Genomic DNA, 22,819 nt, shown 5'->3' with positions numbered 1-22,819 from the left:
TCCTAGACGGAGTTCATTTCTAGTGTTCCCTCTATCCGTGAATGGCACATCCACCCACATGCACAATCAGAAACCACGGGTACCCAACATGCTGTCTCCTACTCCTTCTCGACCCATCACCAAGTCTCATAGATTCGACCTCTAAAAGAGATCTTGAATCTGAACAGTTCTACCATTGCAACTACCCTACTCCTGACTCAGTGTCTGAACTATGACGGGAATTTAATATGCTTTTGAAAAAACTTACTATACACACTTACATTATTACTATTGTGTAACGCTTTCTTTTATACATTCTAAATCATAAAGAACTCAACAGAGCACAAGGCAAGACTCTAATAAACCCCAGGATGCTTTTTCCCCACTTAACACAAACCCTCCCATCCAACACTCTTCTCTCTAAAAAGGAGGTTTATAGAACTACGTGTTTCTATAGTCCGAGCCTATATTCAACCCTGTCTTCAACAGATTTATTAATCTTTCCTCCTCTTTCACACTAATTCTAACCAATCTGGCTAGGTTGACCACAGAAACTAGCTGAGTTAAAATGAAAACAACTGAAATTAGCATCAGTGAAAACTTAAGTATGACTTACCTCTAAACATGCACAAAAAATAAATTACCTTGGTTGGAGAGAATATATTCCAAACTATTGGCTCTATTTAGAAGTCAGTTCTATGTAATGATGTAGAAAATCTCAATAAATGGATCTCTGAGTATATTAAAAAGAGAACACTGATTTATAGCTATTTAAAATCAGAAGTTCAGTTTCGCAAAAATCCTATTTTGTTCTGAAAAGTTGGGTGAACAAGCTTACCTGGATTTTTGGCTATTGTGCCTTGGAGGGCTCTGTGGGAGTATGTGGAGTACCCCACTAACTTTGCCAGATGGTCTCTGTTGCTGAGCAATTCTTCCAAACATTTCAACTGACCCGCATTGGGATAAAGAAAAATTTTATAAGCAGCTTCTCGAACCTGTATTTAAAATGAAATGTTGGAAGGTATAATAAGTACCATGACACAAAGGCCCATGCAATGACAATGCAGGCTCTCACTTCTCTATTCTACAGGTGATCATTGCTTTAAAAATAAGATAAGGGTTTATACAGGGTGAATAAAGCTTTTAGATTCATATGGGATACAAACACATTCTTGACTGGAGTTCTCTGTTGTGGGGTATGGTGGAACAATCTTTTACCCAATGCATGTGTTATAAAGCACCTTTAACCAGGTGAAGACTACAGGCATTTAGAATCTGAGTAGTCTCAAATGTTAATTGCTATTTATCATACTTTAAAAATGAGGAGTTCTTGATGAGATATGAATGATTAAACCATTTTCATCATTCAAAGCATGAATAGAATTAATAAGCCCACAGTCCAATTTTAGGGCTTAGTAACACTCAAGTATTTTTAAAGGTATGATTATATTACCACTGAATTTTGGGTTAAAACAGTAGCAACACTCAGGCGGGAGCTAAACTATGAAGAGAGTGGAATGCACATACCAAGTCATCTGGAGCTTCTGCATGTAGACCATCAATTATGACATGATTTCCAGTTACTACAAAGTTAGGGTGAATGTGTTCTGGTAAGAGATGCTTCTCAATCTTGTTGGGAAAGTTAGTTCCCATAAGAAATATATTACTCAAGTCCAAGATTTTCACATTCAGGTCCACTGCTCTTTTACGCTAGATGCGGAGGGAGTAAAAGTTATTTAAAGGCATTGAAAGTAATAGGTCACAACTGATTTAATAGACCATCTATGAGGATGGTAAAGCAACATATATGGTTAAATTAATTGAATGAGATACTAAATATGTTAAATAAAATGAACATTGAGTATATTGTTTATGCCATAAATACATAATAATTTACTCTAAGAAGTATGTTAATTCTACTTTTGAAAGATATTTAATACCCTAACAGTTTGTATAGTGTTTCTATGCTTTAAGATTTAAGTAAATTCTAGAGTTCTATCTTATGCCTAGGTTATATAACTAATCTCTGAAATTAACAATATTGGGAAGTACAGAATCCTTCCCTATCCCCAAAGATAACCTCTTAGTTAAGTGAACCGGAGAATAGTAGGTAGTTGAATCTAGTCAATATGATACTTCTAAGTATTTGTAGACTAAAGAGAACAAGTTGAAGGGCAAATCTGAAAATATACTGGGTCCTAAAAGATGAGACCAAAAGGTAGAGGGAGAGCAATGGAATTTCTGCGTCTTCACAAGAGTGTAGTGAACATAAAGGGGGGGCTGCCCTGTAGCAATTCTGAGGCTACAGACACTTGAGCAGCGACAGAAGGACAGCAGTGAGGTGGGGAGCAGAGCCAGACGGAGCCCACAGGGCAGGACTGCATCCTCCAGCAGGCTGCCGCGCCTGGCACCCATCAGCCCGCTGACTCACTGACGATGATGTGGCTGGGACACCCACGAGGGTCTTTTCTGGCAGTCACACCTTCAGGACATATAATCGCCTGAGAAAACGTGTATTATCAAAGGGGGCGCCACAAATGTTTTGGAGAAAACATAAACTAGTCCATGTCATCAGTCCGGTTTACTGGAGGACAAGGGTGAATTTGCAGTTATTGTTACTAGAAAAGTAGATGGGAATCTGGACCTGTGCTCATGATGGGCTTCAGGTGAAATGAGATGCACATCTTTCTGGGATGGGGATCACTAGCTGTCAACACATTCTAGATTGTACTATGACCCTAAAAAATGATTAAGCAGCACTAATACTTTTTAAAAGATATTTAAGATGCAAATGTACACTTGATAAGATGTTAGGAAAAAATTAAGTATATATTAGCAAACAAAAACTTTACAATATAGGGGAGCCTGGGTGGCTCAGTGGGTTAAGCCTCTGACTCTTGATTTCTACTCAGATCTTGATCTCAGGGTTGTGAGTTCAAGCCCCACATTGGGCTCCATCCTGGGTGTGGAGCCTACTTAAAAAAATTTACAATATAGAGAATTCAAACTTCATGGGAAAAATTAGTTTTCAGATACTCCAATGTCTCTATAATCCAGATTTCTCTTCACCTATTTTGTTTCTACTATGGCCATTTATCGCCACCTAATGGTAATCAGTGGAATAACTAAAAAGGTAAAAGATCTCGAAATTATACTATAGTTCCAAAAATATTTCCCAAAGCCTTTACTCTGGAAAAAAAAAGTGTTACAATTATTTCAAAGAATTTATCACCTGTTAAAATCCCCAGAAAATTAAAAACTGGGTTTACTTCCTGCCTTCATCAATTTCCTAGGCACATAGCATTTCATCACTCTGAGATAAAGATGCAGTACTCTGAACTCTAAGAATTCTTTTTTTTTTTTTAAAGATTTTATTTATTTATTTGAGAGAGAGAATGAGATAGAGCATGAGAGGGTCAGAGGGAGAAGCAGACTCCCTGCTGAGCAGGGAGCCCGATGTGGGACTCGATCCTGGGACTCCAGGATCATGACCTGAGCTGAAGGCAGTCGCTTAACCAACTGAGCCACCCAGGCGCCCAAACTCTAAGAATTCTATGAAATTGTTGTGTTATTTATCAAAAGATTGCTAAAAAACATATACTTCCATTCATTTTAAACTCTTAAGTTATACTCATATGAGACCTTAAAAATTAAATAAAAAATTACCTAGGAAAAATACAGAAAGAATATACAGGCCTATATAATTTGTACACATTATGTTGGTGGGTTTCTTTCAAGATCTCTCTTTTAAAAAGGGTAACATGTCTCCTTTTATACTGTCCTAGTGGAGCCCCTTGGAGAACAGACACAGAAGTTATGAGAGAGGAGTTCAGGAGGTTTACTTTACTTGCATCTTTTTTTTTTTTAATTTTTTTTTTTTTAAGATTTTTATTTATTTGCGAGAGAGAGAATGAGAGACAGAGAGCATGAGAGGGAGGAGGGTCAGAGGGAGAAGCAGACTCCCTGCTGAGCAGGGAGCCTGATGTGGGACTCGATCCCAGGACTCCAGGATCATGACCTGAGCCGAAGGCAGTCGCTTAACCAACTGAGCCACCCAGGCGCCCTTTACTTGCATCTTTAATGTTCGTGGGCTCCAGGGAGTTACTTGCCAGGAAAGGCAGCTATCCTTAAAAACACTCGAGAAGTAAAAGCAGCAGGTTCAATGCTGGTGAAACAGATCTTGACTTGACACATAATACTTTTGAGTAAAGTTTCAAAAACATCTTTCCTGAGGATTACATAAAATAACAAGACTATTCACCTAGATTCTCTCCTAGCAACTCTTGTAGCAACTATTCTCCACTATCTTCTTTCTGAATATCAAACTTGACTAGTACTAGCTAGCATTATTACAATTCGTCATACAGTCATTTGGTATTTGCTGAGGCCAAAACTGGAAAAAACATGACCAGCATTCTTGGTCCTTGAGAAGCCTCTAATTTAGATAAGTAATGCAGTAGGAACAGCTTCAATAACAGGCACTTAAAGATAAATGCAATATGCATAAAAGAAGTCAAATGGGAATTCAGATGAATACAAAATTCCACCTGAGGGATAAAAGCTTCACAGACACAGTGGTCTGATGATGAGGCCTTAGCAGGGGTTTGAGGCAGGCAGGCCTGGTGAGCAGACAGGGGAGGAGGAGGAGGAGGACCGGGGCCACATATGAGAGGCACAGTGTAATGAGTTACAGGGGAGCATAGGGAGGGCTGGAAGAGAACTGCCATGCATGTTCTTTGTTACATATTAGCTGCTATTGGCAATGGAAAGTGACTGAGAGGTTCTGGGCAGGACAGTAATGATCAAATCAATATTTTAAGGAAATCACGCCAGTGTTCACAGACAGGTCAGACTGAGCAGCAGAAAACCTGGGCAGAGAGAGCTGAGCAGGCTCTGGAGTCCAAGCCTCCTCCACCTACTAACTCTGTGACCTTGGGTAGATCACATAAATTCTAGGCGCCTCAGTTCCTCATCTACGATACAGGAATGATAATAATACTCAAAACAGCCTCAAAGCCGTTATAAAGATCTGATGAGAAATACATGCTTCAAATAGCAAATGCTTAATCACTATTAATTATACTGAGTGTCAGGAAGACAAAGACCTTTCGGACAGCCCAGGTATATGGTGATAAGGTTGAAGGCGAGCTATTCTGGGATGCAGACAGATGTAGGAGTTCTACAGAAACAATCCGAGGACTTTGTCACTAATTAAGACATGGAAGTATGGGAAATAAAAAATGTGAACTGACCTCTAATTTTTATTTGAGTGACTCAGAGACTAGTGGATTCATTATACAGAGAAGTAGTAATAAAGAACTGGCTTGAAGAGGGGCCAATGTGTCCATTTTAAACAACATAAATGTACAGTAGAGCCTATTAGCCTTGGGGACTGCTGGCAGCCTGTGTAGCGCAGGGTTAGGTCAGGGGTCTCGTGCTGAGCCCTCAGAACCACATAAACACACCGGTGTGCAAGCGGCCCCAGCATTACTCAAACCCAGGACGAAGCAAAATGATATTATCTATTGCAGATAGATAATACCCCCGAGACCCTGACCTCTACTTTCCAACATACTGATAAACTAATCTCTATTAATAGGTAAGTGGCTTTATGTTCTATTTATTAGGAGAAACATACCTACAAAAAATAAAAAATAAAAAAGCATAACCATAATAGACTGCAGGCAAGTAGGGGAGATAACTATGGAGCAGGCAGATCTTTCAGTGGTGGTCAAGTCACCCCCATTCTCCCAGCTCTGAGCGTAATATAGAAATGAGGGATTCAGTTTCATAGGATGTTGTGTTCTAGAACGAGAAGTGGCCAGAGTTAGACACTCTGGACACTAAGGAAGGGATCTTGAACTAATCACTTTGTTCTATTTCCATATCTGTGAAAGGAGGGGTCTGAACAATGTCTACAGTCCCTCCTATTCCAGGGTAGACCCTGTCTCCTGCTTCCAGAACAAACCATGTGGATCTGTCAAAGACATCTAGAATATGAATAAGTACACTTATGTAAAGGTCTCAGTGATATTCCCTGTACCTCCACTTCCAGACCTCAATCTTCAAAACTCTCAGCTTTCCTATTCACTTGCCTCTCCTTCCTGATATCACCCATCTAGGATGCCACGAAGTCTAAAACACCCTAATGGTCTCAAGTTATTTAATTCTGAGTTTTCATGGGTAATAGACAAACTTTCAGAGAGCACTATATTCAAATATGATAGACGAATTTCATAACACAACCTAAAGTTTGTATGATATGCAAATTCAAGCAACATACAAGGACTGTAGCAATAAAGAAACCCACTAAATATCAGTAAAACGAGCAGGAAAAAACAGGAAAGATTCACCTTTTCTTTGTCTAGATGGATTCCGCTGATTTCAAAATCAAACATAAACAGTTCAGCCACTCGCCTATAAATAAAACGAACCCAGGTTATAATGGACAATAATAATTATTAACAAAAGCACTTTCTTGTTAAATAAATTGGACTTTTTCAAAAAAGCCAAACGTGTACACACACACACACACACACACACACAACTTGTTTGAAACCAGGAACTTAACATCTTAGAAATAAGGCAAAACATCCAGCTGACTGACTGGGCTTATTTTAAGCTCTCCTATAGATGATTTGGTATCATATACATCATGCTAACTGTACAATAAGCCTTAAATTGAACAAAAGGAATGGCGATTACTCCAATGAGGTCAAATTTATCTGCTTTTTTCCTAGAAGAGAGGGACATCTTTTCAATTGTCCACTGTCTTTCCTTCAAAAAATGTTTGCCACATACTTTAGGCAACCCACCAAATAAATCCTTGGGGGACACATATATGCTGCCCAATTGCAACTAGGTAAGCCTGTATACATACAACTATAATATATTTATATCTAGCATGTATATTTAACAGAAGTATACTCTAAGCTGCTTGTTTCATAAGGCATGGTCCCACAAGGGGACAAATACTTTTTGAATGAATGAATACAAGGTTAAAGATATAATAAACTTCCTAACAGGGATACAAATAAAGTGGGGGAGTTTAAAGAGAGACCATCAAGCAGGTTCCTTACTTATCAGCTTCCATCCATCTTGCGCTAAATTTGCTTACGATTTGTGAGGGAAAGTTCCTCACCATTTCCAGAATTAGTACTAGTTCGCCATTGTAGAGAGCAACACTTTTATTTATTTATTTATTTATTTAAAGATTTTATTTATTTATTTGAGAGAGAGAGAACACATGAGAGGGGATAGGGTCAGAGGACGGAGCAGACTCCCTGCCGAGCAGGGAGCCCGATGCGGGACTCGATCCCGGGACTCCAGGATCATGACCTGAGCCGAAGGCAGTGGCTCAACCAACTGAACCACCCAGGCGCCCTGAGAGCAACATTTTTAATAATCATCAAATGCATCTGCAAACTTAAGAGCAAGCCCTAATTTTCCCACCCTTTCCCTGCTGTAACAATTTCATCAGAACAATAAAAAAACAGTAACAGTGGAATAGAAAGTATCTTGGATAATATCTAAAGGGGCAACTTTTCATTAATTTTCTCCTGTAATATTTTATACTTAGAAGGACATCTCTCCCTTTTTAGTTAAAAGCTAATTTGATATCATTTACTTCACATTAGACAGCAGAGGAATTAAAATACTGAACTCACACCATCTCATCAACGGAAGAAAATTATGTGTGTGCTGGCAACAAGACGTTATCATGCTGTGCCACAAAAGCATGGACTGGTATACACAGCTCTTCCAGCACATTAGAGTGAAACACATGGTCCCTGATGTCCAGGAGATGAGTTTAATATCCCTCTTAAGTAAATCTGACTGATAAATACGTATCAGGGGATCAGGAAACAAGAGTGTATCTCACAGAGCTTATGCTAGTATTACTAACATGTAAGAAAGAAATAATTGGGGGCGCCTGGGTGGCTTAGTCGGTTGGGCGTCTGCCTTCGGCTCAGGTCGTGATCCCGGGGTCCTGGGATCGAGCCCCGCGTCGGGCTCCCTGCTCAGTGGAGAGTCTGCTTCTCCCTCTCCCTCTGCCTGCCTCTCTGCCTACTTGTGCTCTCTATCTCTGTCAAATAAATAAATAAAAATCTTTAAAAAAAAAAAAAGAAATAATTGCACAACATTTCTTTATTGGCGGTATGAAAATTACACAGTAAACGGTAGCTATTTATGTGGTGGTGAGGGGGAAGAGAATTAGAACTAAATTAACCCTTTCTCTCCTTCCCTACTACCACTATCCTAGTCCAGGCTGCTGTCCCCCTTGCCCTGATATACTATAGTTAGTCCTACTGTGTCACCTTGCCTCCAGTCCTCCATCCTTACAGGATGACCTTTCTCAAGGTCAGAAGTCCTTGGCGTGATTAACCTGGCACCTCATGAAACACCCTCTCCTCCACTGTGAGGTCTCTCTGAAGGCTGTCCTCCACTACCAACCAAATTAGGGGCCTCTGTTATGGGCTCCAATAGCATTTACGGTTTCTATTTAACAAACTCATAGCAGCAATGTCCACCATAGCCAAACTGTGGAAGGAGCCCAGAGGCCCTTCAACAGACAAACGGTTAAGGAAGATGTTGTCCCTATATACAATGGAATATTACTCAGCCATCAGAAAGGATGAATACCCACCGTTTGCATCGACATGGGTGAAACTGGAGGGGATTATGCTAAGTGAAATAAGTCAAGCAGAGAAGGACAATTATCATATGGTTTCACTCATATGTGGAACATAAGGAATAGTGCAGAGGACCACAGGGGAAGGGAGGGAAAACCGAGCGGGAAGAAATCAGAGAGGGAGACAAACCATGAGAGACTCTGGACTCCGGGAAACAAACTGAGGGTTACGGGGGTGGTGGGGGATGGGTTTACCGGGTGATGGGTATTAAGGAGGGCACATGTTGGGATGAGCACTGGGTGTTATACGCAACTAATGAATCGCTGAACACTACATCAAAAACTAATGATGTACTATATGCTGGCTAACTGAACATAATAAAAAATTAATTAATTAAAAACTTAATTTTTAAAAAAAATTGTTGGGAGAACACAGAATTTTTTAAAAAGGTTTTACTGGAGCCATATGATAGAAAGTCATGAACCGGGTTGTAAATACTTTACAAGGATGTTTAAGTATAATAAGCAAAGAGGGAACAAAAAATAGCTTCAACCAGTGTTTAAAAAAGTCAATATATGTATTGCAGAATATGAAAAATCATTGTGATTTGCTTTACATGTAGGAGCTTATTCCTTTATTGAGATTACTAACCTGAGAATGCCACCATGATAATTACTTATTTATTTCAACTCCATCCAAATCCCAATAATTAAAAACATAAAACAGTGTACACTTGGACAATTTTTCAAAGGCCTACTGCATGAGACTTTCAGTTTTTCTTCCAACTAGGAGCAGCTACTGAGAATATTAAATTCTTTGATGCTGTGCCGGAAGCTGAGTTTCTTGGCTAATGAGAATTGTTTTCTTTCTCTTTAATCCTGCTGCATGCTTGGAACCAATTTCACGTGTAACACCTCTTTCTGTCAATAATAATTTTTTTAAAACTACTAGTTTTCTGGAATTAAGTTATCCAAACATTTGATCTACTCTCCTGGCTTTCTCTGACTTTTCATAAAGGGTATGTTTATCTTCCTGATTATTGTGCCAGTATGCTTTGAATGGACAGAATTCAAGTTCTTCTAAAATTCTGAAAATTCAATAGACATTAATAATTTAGTCACTTACCTTCTTTCTTAAAAAATGTAAAGTGCTTCACTCAAGCCCCTAAAATATCCCCATTATCTCTACCTCACGGTGATCTCCCTTCCTGAACAGTTAACCTAAAACACATTCCACTCTCTCTTTTCAGGCAAAAGCATTTTCTGTTTATTTTAGTAAGAGGGGAAAAAAGGTAACAGGGGTTGATAAAGGGGGATGGAAATGTATCGTATAATGTAAGTTTATTATATTATATAAGTTTACTGTTTAACAGCTTTATGTAGAAATGTAGGGAAAAATGAAAATCACTAATCTCAGCAAAGATAACCACTATTAAAATTCTTACATTTCCCTCCAATCTACTTATTTTTTTAAGGCTACGCAGAACATCTGAAATTAAATAAGATAAGGTTAGAGAAATTAGCACAGTGCCCAGCACACAATGGATACTTGAAAAATGTTTGCTGAGTTTCTGACTGGACGTAAGGGGCACTTAATTCCCTCACACTGAAACATCAATTCCTCTGGCTCCTGGACCAGGTGGACTGGTGGCGGACACGCAACAGGACCCTGTCCTGAGAGGCAGAGGCAGAGGCAGCATCTCTGGTCTCATAAAGATACTGTCTGGGTGGCAATGAACTTGCGGCTAACACCAACAAGAAAGACCTTCTCTTGGCTTCTACCCAATCTACTTTGAGTATGTTGTACGACTTATTCAAAATAATTGGGAGCCAACTAACAAAGATTTTTCTCTTACTTTTTCTTTTAAAATTATACCACAAACATTGAACATTTCTCTATCTCTTTAAATACTCTTCAAAAACGTGGCTTTTTAATGTTTGTAATGTTTGGCCGCCTGGATTAAGATATTTTCATTTTTCCCACTCCTGTAATCCATGCTATGATAAAAACCCCTGTTACATACATCTCTGTATCCTTGTTTGTTTCCTTAGGATACGTTCCAGGAAATTAAATTGATCAAAAAGGTGTCCTCCATAAATATTTATCAATTTACACTTAACCAGAGAGGACCCATCATCCAAGCCATAAAACACGATTGTTGTTTCAGCTTTGTTAAGTGAAGGGCTCTTTGTTCTCTCTTTCTTTAAGGATGGTAGGGTCCCGTTCTTTGAATGACTACTATGTACCAGACACTGTCAAAGCATTTTACTTCCATTACTTCATTCAAACTTCATAATAATCCTTTGAAATACTTTGTTATTCTCTTCTTACAGAGGAGAAAACAAGACCTGGAGAGTCAAGGAGCCAATATCCACCCAAAGCCGTCTAACAGTAGAGGCCAAGGGTGCAGCCCCTGCTTCCCACTTTCCCAGTGTTAAACTTGTTACACTGTTCCAAGTTTAATGGCCATGTGTCCGCCATTCCTTATTTTGTGAGTTTCACAAAAAAGAATCCTTTACCTAGTTTTCTATAAGGAGATCCACTCTTTTTTTTTAGTAATCTGTAAGGCCTCTTAACACAGTAAAGATATTAACCCTTTATTATGTAAGTAACATTTGTCCCATTGTGTATTCTGACTTTGAATGTAGAAAAGTTTTGCCATACCAAAGTTTGCAGTTTTTATATAATCAAATCAATCTTTGGTGGTCTGACTTTTGAGAAGACAGACCTCCCACCTTCCAAGTCTGTCAATACTTTTATGATTTCTTTTTTTTAAAGATTTATATCTTTAAGTAATCTACTTTTTTCCCCAAATAGTTATCTATTGGCCTAATATCATTTACTGAAAACCGTCTTTCTGTACTGGTAGGAAATGACACTTCTATCATATACTAAATACAGTCTTACATATATTCGTGACTGTCTGAATTTCTCTTTTCTTTCATTGATTTAATCGACTATGCTGGTTTAAGTATAATGCTCTTTTAAATACAGCATTTCTTACTATCTGGTACAAACCCCTTTTTAGTACTTTTCTCAGCAGATTTCTCCTGCCTATTCTGGCACATTTATTGTCTATGACTTCAAAATCATGTTAAGTAACAACAGAAAAATCTTCTTTATAGGTTGGATAGCACTAAACTTACAGACCAGTAGAGACCACCACTGAAGCTTTCTTCTTTCTTATCTCAGACTACGGTATGTTTCACCACTTAAATATCATCTTTCATGCTTCCCAGTGTGTGTGTGTGTGTGTGTGTGTGTGTGTAGGAGTGATGAGGTTTTGCATGCTTTGTGCTTCTGAGTTTATTTCAAGGTGTATTACAGCTTTTGTTGCTCTTGTGACTGGGATTTTCCCTCCATTATATTTTCTGAAGATGATGTGTTTGTTATATTCTTTGCATACAAGAAAGCTCTTAATGGTTTTGGAAAAACCCAAGTAAAACCGGATTCTTTATAGCTGGTCTTCTCACAGACTCTAATAAACTAAAACTCTTTAAGAGGGGAAGTACATTAATGTGTCAATTTCCAAACTTAACTAATGGGACCCTTCTGGGTCATACAACTAGTAGCTCATATGAATAGCTCATACAACTAGTATTTCAAGGAATGTATCAAAGCTTAAGATGATGATCTACTCAGTTTAAATCATTTCTTTTGTAATTTGTTATGCCAAGATAAGTTATTAAATCTACAATTCTCTGTTTTATCTTTACACTTTATAGTTCATTGTCTTACACTTTACCATACACAAGGTTCTCTCTGGGTGCTAGCCAACACTCTTAATGATGCACAAGTACCATGATATTTCAATAATTATTACTTCAAATTCTTCCTCCTCCCACTTCCAAGTTACCTTTCCTTTCTAGAATACTGATAGTCTACCCAGCTCATTTTTCCCAATGTAGTTATCATTTTGTTACTTTAAAAATCCTCTTGGCATTTTTAGTAACATCTAGAAATGAGCTATGTATCCTGTTAGAACACGTCCTTTGCACCTAAAATAGTCTACTAGTCCACTACAATTTTTCTACATTAAATGTAGAAAAGTCAGTCTTTAGCAAAGTCAGGTTATGAATAACCTACTGCCTCTACTCAAAGTCAATACCAGTTGAGTACAAATCCATCACAATGAGCAGGCATTCAACTTTTACTTGTTTTGCTAATGAAGACAATATCATGCTCAAGACTAAAAGTATAGTAAAGGCAAACTATTCTGATGGTATAGCTAGCTTTACTAGTATCCCGAGGCTCAGGATCAATGAAGTGAAGTAAGATCAAACCAATATCTGCATATTAGAAGTCAGGTGAAAATAAGCCCCCAAAGACAGCCTTACTGCGCAATTCATGTGGCATGGTACTCGTACATCAGATTAATAGCGAGATCCCAGTACCAACTGATCCCTGCAGAACAGGGCTTCACGTGGGAGTCATAAGCCACATATGGAGACAGAAAGGAGAGAAGGAAGCAGGAGGAGGGAGAATCAAGGAGTGAAAAGAAGTGTCCCATAAATAAAAAGTAGGTAAGTGGGATGCCTGGGTGGCTCGGTCAGTTAAGCGACTGCCTTCGGCTCAGGTCATGATCTCAGGGTCCTGGATTGAGCCCCACATCGGGCTCCCTGCTCAGCGGGGAGCCTTCTTCTCCCTCTCCCACTACCCCCTGCTTGTGCTCTTTCTCTAATGAATAAATAAAATCTTTTTTTTTTTTTTTAAAGATTTTATTTATTTGACAGAGAGAGACACAGCGAGAGAGGGAACACAAGCAGAGGGAGGGGGAGAGGGAGAAGTAGGCTTCCTGCCAGGCAGAGAGCCCGATACAGGGCTCAATCCCAGGACTCAGGGATCATGACCTGAGTCGAAGGCAGACACTTAACGACTGAGCCACCCAGGCGCCCCTAAATAAAATCTTAAAAAAAAAAAAAAAGTACATAAGTACAAACAGGTAAGAGAAAACACTAACCTCTGTGCTACGAGACAAGTAATATATAGATGGGTTAATGACAAACTTATAAAATCATCGTAAATAAATATATTTGAGCAAAGAAATATGGTATCCAAAATCCTCTATCAAATGTTTTTAGGCACTAACTTAGAAATTTAGCCTTTTCAATTCAGAATAATAAAGGTAATCGAATGAACCACAGGAAATCATTTCAAGAATCTTGACATCCAACCAGTCAATAAAATCAATTTGCTTCTATCTTCTGGTGGTATCGATTATGGAACTTTAAGCATGAAGCTAAGTGTAAATGCCAACTGTTTACAGGAAATTATTCCTTTAAGCACCTACTACAAGCCAGGAACTGCTGCAGGTGCTGGGATGCAGCCCTGAACAAAACAGACTAAGTCCCTGCCCTCCAGGAGCTTCCCATCTAGCAAGGCAGAGGGATGTAAACAGAACATGCTGGAAATGATTAGGACTGAGAAGAAAACACAAGTAGGGTAAGAGGATGGAACATGATCTGGTACCAGAGAGGAGGAGACACCATTTGAGTGAAGCCCTAAAGAAAATGCCAGAGTCATGTCAATACCTGGGGAGAAACACTGCAGACAGAGGGGAGCTGTGTGAGTGCAGAGATATGGCAGAGGGAGGCGGTGGTCTTCCCATCTTGCCTCTATAGTCACAACCATAATGATGCAAAGGAGTAAGTACCTGGTTTCTGGATCAAGGGAATCCACAAGTTTTTTATCAGCTAGCAATTTTTGCAAACTTTGGTATAATTCCACATTTGTGTTCAACCTAGAAAAATTATAAATGAAAAAAAATTAAATGATTTTCTAATACCTTCTTGTAACTTTACATTAAGAGAATGGTGTCACATCCTAGCATACACATGCCCAGAGGCCAAAGGTTTGGGGTTTTGTTTTGTTTCTTCATTTGGAATAGAAATAGCATAACCACAGTTAGTACAGAAACAGGCAGTCCGTTAAGCAAAGTATCAAGGTACTAAGTGTTCTGAAAGGTAAACAGATAAATTTAAAGCCACAGTCAGCAGCTGGAACCAGAAGAGCAGACAGGAGAGAGGGGAGTGGGAGGAATGTAGTAGCTGGTGATCTGAGTGATCTGAGCCCACTGCCATTGAGAATTCGTTGTTAGCAATATGCCAGTGGCCGTTTGTTTATTTAATAAAAAAAAGAGGGAGGATGGGAGGAGGATGAACACAAAGATTCGGCAGTTCCAAAGTGAAGAACCTAGAACCCGGGTAACCTTTGCCCATCTGGGCCAGAGTGGCAAGCCCACACTGCAAGGAAAGCTCAAGGACACAGGCTTTGGGGCCACACACTAGAGTTACAACACCAGCCCTACTACCAATCCATAACCTTGGGCAAGTATTTGAACTTCCCCAGCTTGTTAGACTTCAGGTCACCCTAAGGGTTAAATAAGATGCTCCCCCTATGAAGGAACAAATAATAGCTTGCCAGCCTGCCCTTGGCCCCCAACCTAAGTTCTCCCTCAACCCAAGCCACAGTCCCATTATTAGATCCTGAGTTCTTTCTTCTTCCCTGGATGCCAGAAAGTCCTGCCACTCTTGGGGCTAAACAGTGAACTGGTTTTAGATACAATCTGCTCCCTGCCCGGTGGATCCTCAGGGTAGGACAAGGCTGTAAGAACCATCTGTCCATTCCTACTCAGGAACTCAAGGATGTTCACGTTCCCTAGTCAGTGCATCATCAAAAACCTGCAGCTTTGTAGAAATCCAAGAGTTTCTGTTGCTACAGTTCTCATGGGCCACCCCAAAGACCAAGGGAACTGAGGCAGTCAGCGCCAGTGGGAAAACTGTCAACAAGAAGGACAGGCACACCCTCTCTCGCTCTGAGGCAGCGATCCCAGGAAACGGAGAGAACATCAATGTGGGCACCGACTTCCTCCAGGTCTGCTCCCCCTATGAGCTACCACCTGTCAAAAGGACAGGCATTCAGAGACAGCCTGCACTGTATCCTCTTCAGAAGTTTCAGCCTATCTCCCACATTATGTTTTATGTCATGAGATCTGGCATCAGCTCTAAACAAACAGGCCTAATTTGGGGCTTTTACTTCCACTGCTGGAAAATCAATCAATTCTACACATGCACCTGAAATCCTCCCGTTTTTCAAAGATCACCTGAAGCGATTACGATACGATTCAGCTAGACTAAAGGAGAAAAGGAGTCAAGGTGCTCCGCGAGGACCGAGAGCAAAGCTCTGGCGAAGGCCCTGAGTTCAGGGTCCTGACCCACGTCCACGTCCTGACCCACGCCTGACCCAGGCCTCGGCGGGCCTCAGGGCAGCAGCTGGAGCGTGGCCAAGAGGGGAAGATGGAAACGCTCTCCAGGATGAAGTGAAGACCTTGCACAGATCCTCTTGACCATACTTTGCTACCAATTATGGTTCCCTTGTTGTCCTCCCGCAAAAGTAAGAACCCACATCCATTATTCCAGAGCTGTTTCTAAAGTCAGGCCCGACACAGCGTTCAAGGTGCCCCAGGGAGGCACCCTGGCAGCTCTGACGCATTTCCTGGGGCTTTTCCCTGGGCGATGCTCTTTCTCCCAAGGAGCCCCCAATTCCAGTCCCTGCCTCATGCCCGGCGTCTGCAGTGCACAGGGACCAGTTTTATCTCAGTCAACAAGTCGGTTTTCAGTGGCTGTAAGAGAAATCACATGCACTGTCCCAAAGAGAGCAAATGATGCTCGGTGGGGGAGAAAGGGCAGCAGTATCTCCGGACACGTCAGGTCCTCCGGCAGGCCTTGTCAAACCAGGAAAGCCACCACGCTCCTCCTCCAGCTTCTGGTTTGTCAGGAAGTCTTCCGATGGTTTCCGGTTGTAGATTCCGGCCAGGTGAGCCCTGCCGCGCTCGCTGGCTTGCGACCCTTTCTGGTGGGGCGTCACGCACTAAGTGCTTTTGAATATGGCGCCGTCCGCCTCGAAGTCATTTTCACCAGCACTTTCTAGCTCTCATAAATGGCTTAAAATATTTCAATTTACCTCAAGATTGCTTGAAAATAACTCACTTCATCAAAGCCCCAGCCTGCCTCAGCCCTCCCTGAGAGTTTTATGATCTCCCTAGACTACCCCTCCCCACCCCAGATCCAAAGGACCACAAGGCTACTTGTCTCTGGGCCACGGCCATCGATGCAACAGCAGTTTAATCAGAGGATAATCAAGAAACTCCAACTTGCCACTGAGATACTGAAAAACTCTCACTGATGTACACAACAATAAGGAGAGTAGATGTTTGCTATGCACCTGATGCCCCTAGAAGCACTTTATTATCTCATTTTCCTCCCAATAAATCTAAGAGGCAAATCATGTTATTACTTCACCTACAGACAAGGAAGTTAAGTGACAAAACAGATGAACAAACAGATAAACAACTCATTACACTGCAGGAGCCGGGGAGGAGCACCCAGGGGCCTGCCCCCAGGGCCCTCCCTCTTCCCCACCACCCTGGGCACTGGGCATCCCTACCCTGCGGGGACAAGCCCTGGAGACCAATTTCCTCAAGCACAAATCCACAAGACCACGTCACCCGAGATTGTTAACGAAGGGGAGCAGAACATACTTTTCTACCATGGTGCCAATACTTCTACAAGCTTCTTCCGCCGCCTCTCTGAATGCGCGCTCAGGGTGAGCAATTTTCACAAAATCGGCCTAATAAAGAAGAAAGACAAAACCAAGAGGGAATTTGATGGAAAGCTTTCTTCCAAGATCTGAGGGTAAAAATGAAAACCTGAGCTTTCAAGTGTGCCATTTGGCTGGCCCTATGCATTTCCATTATGACATTTTCCTAAACTAGTAGGGCTAGGCGGCATCTCGCTGAACATTTATTAATTCTGTTATTCCTTGGAATCAAGTGGGTTTCATTCCAAAGAAAATACTTCCACTAACCTTATTTTAGAAAAGCCTTTCTCCTTCAAATATAAACACCAAGTGAATTCTTCCTGATTCTACAGTTCAAAAGAGCAGAATCTTATTTCAAATATTCTAAAACTTCCTAACTAATGTTGTTTGCAGTATGGTGCTCACATGTCTGCCTGGCTCCAGAAAACAAGGACAGATGCTTTTTTTTTTTTTTCCAACTGACAGACAACATAGTTTCAAGACTGATTTAACTACTTTCTAGCCTTTGTGCAGAAAACAAAGGCGCATTCTCTCTTTATAGGCCTTTTAATAAATATGAATTCTGAGTCTCAGCTGAAATGACTCACAACTACCAGTGTTGCAGTGGCTTCGATACTGACTTTAGCATTAAACTGAGCTAGGATTCTTTTTACTTCTTTTAATGAGAGCACATAAAACCAGATTTTAGCTTTCATGTTACTTGCAGTATATTGCAAAAGAAAAATGCAAGGGAACTACAAAATATCAGTTACAGTCTTCATTCTCCACGGAAACATGTGTGACTATAATATGAAATAAAATCACCACAAGGTAAAATTTCCTAATTTTATTATTAAATAGTTTTCAATGTAAAAACATTTAAATCCATAGTTTTATACATTCGATGTAACAATAAGATAACATTAGTACTAAAGCACCTGAAAAATGAGCTACATAAAATTTACAATTTATATAAATTACTAATCTACATGTTGCAGAACTTAACAATCAATATTTATTTCAAAATACCAGCATACATTTTAAAATTCATTTGTGGGGCGCCTGGGTGGCTCAGTTGGCTAAGCGTCTGCCTTCAGCTCAGGTCATGATCTCGGGGTCCTCGGATCAAGCCCTGCATCGGACTCCCTGATCAGCGGGGAGTCTGCTTCTCCCTCTCCCTCTCCCTCTGCCCCTCCCCCCCGCTGTGCTCTCGCTCTCTCTCGACTTCTCTCTCTCAATGAATAGATAAAATCTTTAAAAAAAATTCAATTGTAATAGTGATACATACATAGCAACTGTATGAAAAAAAGAAAAAGAAAGCAAAACCAAAAGACCATTTGGTGGGAAATAACAGTTTATAAAACCCTTGCCTTATTACACTATTGATCTTACTGGCAGGTAAAGTCCTAAAAATTCAAAAGGAAGAAGGTTCTTTGAATATTTTTACCCAAAGATTTCCACATATAAGTCACATTTAGAACTTTTTTAATGAGATATTTCTATACCTCATAAATACAAAAATCTCCAAAAATAGGACAAGCTATGAGGCAGAGTTAAAATCTCTTAGCGAGAAGCAAAAGCAGAAATGTAAAAAAAAATAAAAATAAATCCTAGAACACCACTTAATTAAAATGGAGGCTAAGACAACAAATAAGCCACCAACAAATAAAGCCAATACGTGATGGCACATAAGTGAAATTCCCTGACAAATATTTTCCTTTTCAGGTTTTAGTGACACAATTAAGCATAGAAGGTCACTGTGAGGCGTCCCCGGGCAGTGCATCTCTCGTGTCCTCCATCATTCAAGGTGCTTGCTACACACCCACTTCAGAACAAAACCAAGACCCTACTAAACCAAGAAGTGACTACAATAAGACTGCAACACACCTCACTTTACTTTTGGGAAAAATCGTTTAAGATACTTTATCAATTTCCTTAAAATGGGGAAACTCACAGTGACTGCATGACAATCTGAAAGGTGTTCCTGCTCAATTCGGTTGTATGGGAGGGGAAAAAAGTTCCTATCAAGGAACAGCAAAGATGGGAAAGTGTTATGCAAGGTGAGAGAGGTCATTCTCAAAGGGCAAATGATTCCATTCATCTGACATTTTAGAAGAGACAAACTATAGGAATGGAGAATAGACGGGTAGTTGCCAGAGGTAAGAGGTGTGACTATAATACAGGGGCTTTTTTGGGGTGATGGAATATAAAATTCATAGAATTGTACCATCCCCCAAAAGGAGTCAATTTTACTGTATAATCTTAAAAGTAAATAAATAGTTTTTTAAAAAATGGGGACGCTAACTGACTCTCCAACCTCTCCAAGGTAAGGAAGACCTATTCATCGGACCCTAAGCAACCAGACAGCATGTAGAAGGTACAGAACAGCAGGTGAGGGCATGAGTTCTGTGGCCACGATGCCTGGCCTCTGAGCCCAGCTCTGCCACTTACTGGCTAGGTGACCCTGGGTATATCACTTCACCTCTTACTGCCTTTCTTTCCTCATCTGAAAATGGGAGATATGCTGAGAAGATTAATTCAGTTAATCCAGGCAAACCTCTTACCAGGGTCTGGTGCCTCAAAAGATCTAAAAAGAAAAGTTAACATCAGAATATAAACTCCATGAGGTCGGAGACTGTGTGTGTCTATTCATGACATTCCCAGTGCCTAGAACAGTGCCTGGAACATGGTGGTGACTCAATATTGAATGAATGTGAAGAGAAAGCTATATACAGTCCAATACCAAGTTGACAAGATCCTGAGGGTTCACAGTTTTGGATTATGTGCACTACTATAATTGCCTTCCCTGACATGACTAATGAGGAGGTGGCTCTTTGGGACAGATAAAAACTCATGCCTTCCATCTCAGCAATGGGCTTCTTAGTGAGGAGATCTAGGTACATGTCTATTTCTGCTTCAAAATATGAAAAAAGGAAGTCTTTAATACAATCAGTTTCATATCCAAACCTTAGTTTTCATTGGAAAAGACATTCCTGAGAAGGTTTATAAAAACTAGCTTTTATGTACAGGTAAACGTCCTTTTAAAATTCTGGTAGAAGTTTTCATGAATGAAGAAATCTCTGTCAAATGAAGACTCTGTGCATATGAGTAATCACTCTTTTATTATACATCACATGTGTATTTTCTTAACTATACATATTAAAGTACAAGTTCTACATATCACCTTTTCCTATACGTTTTTTCCCCATTCCCAATGACTTACTCCCACTATAACAAATTACACCCAACAGCTCTCAAACAGCTCAGACGCTGTGAGTCTAGGTGCTGCCAAACCAAGCACTAGATGCTTTGAACCCTAGAGTCTCTGACATTAAACCTAATAAACTTAGCTTAAATTTTAACAGCTTGACAGAGAAGTAGCTTCAAGGCTTACAGCAAGCATCTTACCAAGTCGGCCACCCTGCACAAGGAATCCGAAAGCTCGTCGAAAATGAGCACAGTCTGGGGCCCAGGTGGCATGGAACACACGCGCTCCACGAGCAAGTCCGCCTTTCTCAGGGCGTTTTCTTGTGCAATCCGAAATCCTTCTGGGGCGCTGAACTCAGGAACTCCAAAAAGACCCTGCAATCCAGACAATATTTCCAATGTGTAACTAAAAATATGATTTTTTGGTATTAAGTCCTTTTTTCATAAAGGAAATCTTGGTTTTCGTTGGTGTATCCTATCATTATAAGACTTGTGATCACAGACACCATGTTCACATTCCCCGCATCATTCCACATAAATTAAACTACGAATATTTTAAGAATGGAATTTTTAATTTTTAATTATTTCATAAAAAAACAAAAATAGAATGATAAAGGTTCAACATCCAGCTTAGCCACTTTGTAGATGACTAACATGTTGATTTTTTGAAAACAGCAAGAGGTCAAACTTTCAGGACTGATAAGGCCTACTGTTTCTGCAAGAAGGGATGCATGAAATTAACGTCTTTTCAAAATGATTAAGAAGTTGAAGAAAAGGCAGTTGCAGGCAGAGCAGAATTGGGACCAAAACCAAATTAGATTCTTTACACTGATTTAATTTGATTCAAGTACAGACTATTTTTCATTTCCCAACACACCTCCTCATACTGGAGGATGGGAATTCTAAACCTCAGACTACTAGTTATGGTAATGACAAAAAACTACATAAACCTTTGGGGTTTTTTGTTGTTCTTTAATCAAAAACCAATTCACACGTTTGAAAATCTGTTATCAGTTCTAAAATCATGATATACAAAAGAAAAATAAAGCTAAAATTGGTTATATTTCATCCACCCAAAACCAAGCTTACTTTTTTCATCTTTCTACTCAGTACCTATAGGCAGTCGTTCTCCTCCTCACCCTAATTATGTTAAAACCATATTGTTATTTACCCATAGGGAAGTTGGTGTAGCAAATTTCATACAAAAGTATTTTTAAAACAAAGCTAATGACAGAGATCAAATAAGAAAACACATCACTAGGCTCGGTGTAACCAAGTCCTAGACTCTTTATAAGAAAGGCAATGTTATAAATAATGAAAAAATGAAACAGGCAAAAATAAAAGTAACAACCTGAAGTGGATAAAACCCGCAAATGCAAAGTAGAACGGGCATCAGGTAAGTCCCTTTCAAGCTCGCCCTCCTTTCACCTTTAATCAACTCAATAAACACTGAGTGCCCAGGGAATGCCAGATACCATACTAGGTGTGTGGAGATAGAAAATAAAGAGCAACCAAAGAATTCAGTCAGTGACTTCCCGGGGGAAGAAATCAACGTGATCAGTGTCATCGCATTATAGGAAATTAGACTGTTCTCAACGGTTTTGTGTTTTAAAGCAAAAGAGCCCAAAACTTGGGGAAAAATTAAGAACGGAATTTCGAGCATCAATGGAATGAGTAACTACAAGATTAGATCCCCCTACGAACTGCAGGGCAAGGCCTCCAATGCTCAAGCGTAGGGTTGGAGCAAAAGTGAACTTTAGCGGGGATTGGTCTGAGTGTGAGGCGAGGGCGGGACCCTCCAGGCGGAATTCACCGCCACCCGCGAGATGGACTATTTTGAGTTCACGTGGCGCAGGGGCGCACGAAGAGGCAGGTCCTGGGGCCCACACTCTGGGGACAGGACCAACAAAGGCCGCCCCGCTTCCTTAAACCAGCCCCTCAAAGGGGAGGTGACGGACAAGGTCACCAAGAGCGCAAACGACACCCTACCGTACAAAGTGGGTTCGCTGCCCGGCTCCTCCCAGACCCAAAGGACCCCTTCCAGATCCCTGCCGGCCACTCGGAGAAAGGACCGGCTTATGTCGGGGGGACAAGGGGAGCTCCCTCCCGCGCCGCTCACCCGGCGCTCGCCGAACAGGTCCAGACGGCGACCCTGGGGCTTGACATTGAAGGCGGCGCCCACCGGGGACCAGCTGGTGCTGACCTCTCGGGCCCGGACCCCGGGTCCGACGCCGCCCAGGCCCGCTCGCCCCGGCCATAGAGCCGCTGCCCGGAGTCCGAGCCCCCCCAGCCTCCAGGCGTATAGCATCTTGATCCCAGAGCAGCCCCTTCCCACGCCGCGAGGCCCCGCCCCTGCACCGCAGCTCCCGCCGCGAGCACGCGCGCCACGTTTCCAAGGCACCGGCCCACGCCACGCCACGTGA

At 40.9% G+C, this 22,819-nt stretch overlaps 1 protein-coding gene across 3 annotated transcripts in view; it reads right to left on the bottom strand.

Annotated features, from left to right (window-relative positions):
* MIPEP (mitochondrial intermediate peptidase) overlaps positions 1–22,819 on the bottom strand; it is a 190,280-nt gene extending 167,461 nt beyond the window's left edge. For all 3 annotated transcript variants that reach the window (XM_045869192.2, XM_045869193.2, XM_045869191.3), the window contains exons 1-7: positions 22,516–22,819; positions 20,598–20,771; positions 17,152–17,240; positions 14,266–14,352; positions 6,333–6,396; positions 1,507–1,689; positions 818–974 (exon numbers count right to left, since the gene is read on the bottom strand). In XM_045869192.2, coding sequence (XP_045725148.1) covers positions 818–974; positions 1,507–1,689; positions 6,333–6,396; positions 14,266–14,352; positions 17,152–17,240; positions 20,598–20,771; positions 22,516–22,704 — 943 coding nt within the window. In that variant the 5' untranslated portion in view covers positions 22,705–22,819. The remainder of the gene's footprint in view (positions 1–817; positions 975–1,506; positions 1,690–6,332; positions 6,397–14,265; positions 14,353–17,151; positions 17,241–20,597; positions 20,772–22,515) is intronic.

Source organism: Mirounga angustirostris, unplaced genomic scaffold, assembly GCF_029215605.1.
Source record: "Mirounga angustirostris isolate CCGP_5_RB_7025 unplaced genomic scaffold, mMirAng1.0.hap1 SCAF_3, whole genome shotgun sequence".
Taxonomy (NCBI): domain Eukaryota; kingdom Metazoa; phylum Chordata; class Mammalia; order Carnivora; family Phocidae; genus Mirounga; species Mirounga angustirostris.
This window is presented reverse-complemented; position numbering and strand designations above follow the sequence as displayed.